This window comes from Scyliorhinus canicula, chromosome 4 (genome assembly GCF_902713615.1).
Source record: "Scyliorhinus canicula chromosome 4, sScyCan1.1, whole genome shotgun sequence".
NCBI classification, from domain to species: Eukaryota; Metazoa; Chordata; class Chondrichthyes; order Carcharhiniformes; family Scyliorhinidae; genus Scyliorhinus; species Scyliorhinus canicula.
In genome coordinates, this window is record NC_052149.1 from 147,818,882 (window position 1) to 147,825,287 (window position 6,406).

The following is a 6,406-nucleotide window of genomic DNA, read 5'->3' on the forward strand; positions in this document are numbered from 1 at the left end:
TGGTGATTGAGTTGAGGATGTAGTTTGATGATTTGAGTTGAGGGTGTAGTTTGGTGATTGAGTTGAGGGTGTAGTTTGGTTGTTCAGTTGAGGGTTATATTGACGGTTTGGTCATTGAATTGAGGGTGTAGTTTGGTTGTTGCATTGAGGGTCACATTGACGGTGTGCTTTGGTGATTGAGTTGAGGGTGCAGTTTGGGTGTTGTGTTGCGGGTGTAGTTTGGTCGTTGTCAGAGTACCTGCGGCCTGATGATTGCTGTATCCTGGCTGTAAGCCATGGCCAGAAATCTTGCCGCCTGTTCCAGAGTCCCGCCAAAATTAACCGCCGACCGGATGGGGTGGTACTTGCACGAGGGCGATGAGCGCGCCAGCAAGGCGGCAGGAACGCGCCGCAATTTAGAGTTTGGGACCGCGCGAGCAGGCGAGGGATCCCGCGCGCGCTGGTCGGCTCAGATGCTCCGCCCCTCCCCTTCAGTGTGGAGTCCACAAAAAACGGAAGTGCAGCTCCGATCAACGGAAGGGTGGGTAAAGATGGTCATTGACATTTGGTCAGTTGAACTGTTAACATGTAACTGGAAATATTCCCAAATGTCACTCATTATTTCATTGATTAATGTACTGCTTGTATTTTGCTTCGTGATTATTTTTATTTGTCCCTCAGAATTGAGTTGATGGATTGTCAAAACAAGCAAAGGGATTTCAACACTTTCATTGCAAAATTTGCATGCAACCTACAATGCTGCAAAAAAAGTTCAAATCGGTTATCGTAGCCCAGACGAAAAGTCTGTGATTAAGGTCATTGCTTTTCTACAACAACTTGAATTTGTGTAGTACGCGCACCATTACAAAACGCATTAAGTTAAGGGATAAAGTTAAATTTGTCTTAATTCCATTGTATTTCACGATTTTTATTGCCGTTTTTCCTTGTATCCTGCAATTCTAGGAACTTGAATCTTCCCTTGTAATAATCTTTATTGTCACAAGTAGGTTTACATTAACACTGCAGTGAAGTTACTGTGAAAAGCCCCGAGTTGCCACATTATGGTGCCTGTCCAGGTACACCGAGGGAGAATTCAGAATGTCCAAAATACCGAACAGCATGCCTTTCGGGAGTTGTGGGAGGAAACCAGAGCCCCCGGAGGAAACCCACGCAGACATAGGGTGAACGTGCAGACTCCACACAGACAGTGACCCAAGTCGGGAATCGAACCTGGGATCCTGAAGCTGTGAAGCAACAGTGCTAATTACTGTGCGGCCCAGGGCACAACCAGGAAGTTCGACCCAAAATGCATTAATTCCACCAATTCCCAGTTACCCACCGATCCAGTTAAAAAATGCCTGAATATGTAAATTGGCATAATTCATTGAAAACTTCTGAGCCTGAGGAAAGCAGTGATATTACACCATATATTGCTTCATTAAGAATTAAAGTTAAAGTTTGAATCCATGTAACTATCAATCATGCACAGCATTTTTGGGAACCGCAATTACTTTCAATGCTTCTTTTAAAAAATAATCCTGATTGTTCAAACGGTAAACTGGTTCCAAAATTTTGAAAATGAAGACGTCGCAATTTTAAGCAGAAAGATGCTTATCTGTACTGACAGGATATTTTAATTTCTAGATAAACAACTTTACCAGGTTTGTCCCTGTGGTTAAGATACCATTGGCCTGGATTTTGCAGTCACTGTCGAAGCAATGTCGCTACTGCTGACCTCAAAGAAATCTGCCTCAATCTCTGTGGCGTGGTTTCCCCATTCCCCAAGTTACCATCAGTTTTATTGGAGTAATCAGGGTGAACAATTAGATTTTATATTTATAATAACAATAATAATCTTTATTGTCACAAGTAGGCTTACATTAACAATGCAATGAAGTTACTGTGAAAAGCCCCTAGTCGCCACATTCCTGTTCGGGTACACAGAGGGAAAATTCAGAATGTCCAATTCACCTAACAAGCATGTCTTAGGTGAATTGGACATTCTGAATTTTCCCTCTGTGTACCCGATCCAATAATTTAAATTTATTGTCACGTGTACCAAGGTACAGTGAAAAGTATTGTTCTGTGGACAGTCCAGGCAGAAAGCTCCATACATGTAAAACATAGGACATACAGTGTAAATACATAAACATTGGGTGAAGCATACCGAATATAGTGCTACAACTGTAGAGACGATGCATAGAAAGATCAGTTCAGTCCATAAGAGGGTCATTCAGGAGTCTGGTAACAGTGGGAAAGAAGTTGTTTTTGAATCTGTTGGTGCGTGTTCTCAAACTTTTGTATCTTCTGCCCAATAGAAGAGGTTGGAAGAGTGAATAACCCGGGGGGGGGGGGAGGGAGTCTTTAATTATGCTGCCCGCTTTCCCAAAGCAGCAGGAGGTGTAGATAGAGTCAATGGATGGGAGGCGGGTTTGCATGATGGATTGGGCATTGTTCACGACTCTCTGTAGTTTCTTATGGTCTTGGGAAAAGCAGTTCCCATACCAAGTTGTGATGCAGCCAGATAGAATGCTTTCTATGGTATCTATAAAAGTTGGCAAGAGTCATTACAGACATGCCGAGTTTCCTTAATTTCTGAGGAAGTATAGGTGCTTTCTTGGTTGTAGAATCGACGTGCACAGGGCATCCACATCCATAGATATCTTTGCCCTTGCTCTCTTTATCTCACCAAGGCATTTTCAAAATACCTCGGGGTACTTGCCAATGGCCTCATAAAGTCCACCGGTCCCTAGTTTAAAAATTTATAACCAGCCCAGACGGATCTTCAGGATCCAGTCTCTGTCAAAGAGACTGGGTCCTGATCCTCATACAACAATGAGCAGGAGTCGGGCCATCTTCTGCCCATAGGTAACTGTGGTCGTAGAATTTACAATACAGAAGGAGGCCATCTGGCCCATTGAGTCAGCACTGGCCCTTGGAAAGAGAACCCCACGCATCCCTATCCCCGTAACCAAGTAACCCCACCTAACCTTTTTGGACACAAAGGGCAATTTATCATGGCCAATCCACCTAACCTGCACATCTTGGACTGTGGGAGGAAACCGGAGTACCCGGAGGAAACGCATGCAGACATGGGGAGAACGTGCGGACTCCGCACAGACAGTGACCCAAGCGGGAATCGAACCTGGGATCCTGGAGCTGTGAATCAACTGTGCTAACCACTGTGCTACCATGCTGCCCCTAGGGCCTGACGTGGCTTTGGTTTCTGGCCTGGGTGGCATTTGTACTGCTGATTCAGGCAGCCTTGCCTGGGTCATGTCCTTTGGCCACACTTGGAGCAGCCTTGTGGCTGATATTTGCAGTCTTCCAGGAAGCTTCTCTGTTAATCTAGGCCAGGGGTGGGCAAACTACGGCCCGCGGGCCGCATGCGGCCCGCCAAAGGTATTTCTGCGGCCCACCAAGTCATTAAAAAAAAAAAAAAAAAATTTTTTTTTAAAAATTTTTTTTTTTTTTTTTTTTAAATTTTTTTTTTAAAGGTTAATGGGTGGGGGGGGCTGTTGGGTTACTTACTGGTATAGGGTGGATACGTTGACTTGAGTAGGGTGATCATTGCTTGGCACAACGTCGAGGGCCGAAGGGCCTGTTCTGTGCTGTACTGTTCTATGTTCTATATGAGGCGCCCACAATCATAACCGGGTGAAGTAATTATTTTACTTAATATACTATGCGGCCCTTTGTGAATTGTGAATTTCTGAATGCGGCCCTTGCACGGAAAAGTTTGCCCACCCCTGATCTAGGCTATCTGGCCATCCTTTGAGATTCCAGAATGTCCTGGCTGAATGTTGAGTTGGTGGATGAGATATATGGGAGCGTTCACTGGGAATGCTGGCTTTTCTGTATGAGAGCGCCCCTCCCCCCACCTCCCCTGGTGTTCTTCAAAGATAATGCTAATTCTAAAGTCCTTTTGAAGCCTATGGTGGGTTTTTCCAACAATGTTTTTTGTGTCGCGATATTATTGACCCCACACACTAGCCAGTCATGTAGCATCTCAGTCAGTATATCTCGGCCAAAAGCACAGATTTCGGCCAGCTTCCTTAATCTAGCTACGAATTCTGTCACTGGTTCCCCATGGGTCCTCTTAGCTGTGTCTAGTCAGTAACGCTGGAGGATTACTGACATCTTGGGTCATAATGGTTCTTCACGAGATCCACAAGCTCGTTAAATTTTTTAGTGTCAGTCGCTGCAGGATAAGTTAAACTCTTAATGAAGCTGAATGCCAGAATTACTTTCTGTCTGTCATCCCCTTCTATGTTGTTGGCACAGAAGAAGTGGCGCATGCATTCAGCATACTAAGGCCAGTCCCCATGTCTGCATCAAAAATAAGGGCTTCCGAAACAAGGGCATTTCCGGGTATTTCCTTTACTTTGCTTCTCACCAGAATTGTCTTCGGGGAGTTTTGAAAAAGCTGCTCAGAATCCTGTGCTTGACCCTCGTTGCCAATGTAATAATTCCAGGAGGTGCGGAGTGAAAGGCCAAACTGGTTTATTTTAAACTGAAAATCAAATGTTACCGTGGTACACAAAACAAACGTCCGAGCCCAGGACTATCGGGAACAGCCGGTCCACGTCTGGGAACTACATTTAAAGGCACCACTGACAAGCCACAGCTGGGTGGGCCTCTATCCGCTCACCACGGGAACTCATATTCCACGAGGGTCACGGGAAGTCACAACTTCTCGGACCACTAACAATGGAGAGTCTTGAAACAGTAAACAATGTAATTAACACCGTCTCCTTACAGAGCTGCGGAAGGGGTCATAAAATTCTGTTAAAAGATGGTTCTGGCCTGGTCATAAGATTGGAAAAGCCCCCCCCCCCCCCCCCCCCCCCCCCCCCCAGGGCTTTTTGTTTTTAACTGTCACTGTCCTTGTAACATCTGACTTTTAAAAAATTTGTGTTCATCGTTGTTATATTTCTTCCTTGTTTTTAAATATGTTATTTATTTATAATGATCTCATAATTAAATGTTATCTTTTGATGTTTTAATAAATCATTTGTAGAAGTTTGTAAAGTTTAATGGAAAACTTTTATTAAAAATAACGTTATGAGCACAAAACTTTGAAACCATGTTCAAATTTAATTGAATGTTTAACTTTAGCAGCTGCAGTATGACATTTTGTTTAATAACTACCTCAACTTTTCCAAATTTCTTGCAATAAAATATATTTTTTCATTTTAAAAGAACGATCAATAAAATATTGTTTTTACTTGAACCCAACAATTCTGTTGTCTTTCTGTAAATAGGGGAGGGAGGGGAGGGAAGGAGGGAGGGGCCAATGTCCAAAAGCAGGAGCTGCTGGCGATCTCAAACTGCCCTTGTGTCACATGGTGCCTGGGCTCCTTCACCTGCACAAGGAGGTATGTCTGCATCAGGCTTTCTATACGATCCTCCAGTTCCTCAATTTCTGGTGGCAAGTCATCTTCTGGATGAATGTTCAGTCCATGCTGAAGGACAAAGTTATGCAATGCACAACACACTGCAAGAATCTTTGGGACTATCCCCAGTGTATACTGTAACCTGCCTCCTGACCTGTCCAGACATCGAAAACATGATTGCAATCCATCAATTGTTTTTTCCACCACCTGATATGTTGCTACATGTGCACATGTATTGTTCCTGTGCTTCATTGTCAGTCCTTCAGAATGATGTCATAAGCCATGTTCTCAATGGGTATCCCTTATCTCCCAGTAACCATCCTGTAATTCCTCGTAATGTTGTCATGGTCTGGCGTAACATTGAGTTGGCAAGGATGAATGAGTCATGGGCATTTCCCGGTTATTTGCATTTACGCTGCGGATCCTCATTTGTGCATTACACACTATCATGGCATTTAAAGAATGGAACCCCTTCCAGTTGATGAATGAAAGAGTGTAATTACTTGGCGCCTTCAATGCATTTTGTGTTCCAACAACAGCCCTGGTTACATTTGGGAAACCATCAATCCTTTAGAATGTGATAAACCTCTCCTCATCTTCACCAGGGATGCGTCAAAGATAATAAACCTGGAAGCCTTATGATAAATTGCATTCATTACCTGGTGAATGCAAGTCCGAACAGCATTCTGTGAAATGTTACATATGCCATTAATGCCATGTTTAAAGGACCCAGACACAAAGAAATACAGTTCTGTTGTGAGTTTCAATTGACTGTTAAGGCACTGTAGAAGTTAGAATTTGGATTCAGGTCTTCCTTCAACATTTCACAAAGGTGTCCCATTGTTTCCTTTCTTAAGCGCAGCCCCCTGGCACACATCACCTCTGACATAATTTCATGTCATGTCCTTTGCCTGTACATTCTCAGGGTTGGGTAATCGACTTGTTTCTTCACTAGATAAGCATGTTGCCTGACTCTTCTCTCATGATCCTTGCGACTATGATAAAGCCTCAAAAGAACTTCGGTGATATTA

The 6,406-nt window shown here is 43.6% G+C and overlaps 1 protein-coding gene across 4 annotated transcripts in view; it reads right to left on the reverse strand.

The window, feature by feature from the left end:
• syce3 (synaptonemal complex central element protein 3) overlaps nucleotides 1–492 on the reverse strand; it is a 44,743-nt gene extending 44,251 nt beyond the window's left edge. Inside the window, exon 1 of one of the 4 annotated variants that reach the window (XR_005460424.1) lies at nucleotides 239–492. Coding sequence is in view for 3 of the 4 variants with exons in the window: in XM_038795326.1 (XP_038651254.1) it covers nucleotides 239–277 (39 nt within the window). In the remaining variant the exon portion in view is untranslated. The remainder of the gene's footprint in view (nucleotides 1–238) is intronic. The other 3 variants (XM_038795326.1, XM_038795328.1, XM_038795325.1) reach the window with 3 other exon arrangements.
• Nucleotides 493–6,406: the final 5,914 nt, after the last annotated feature.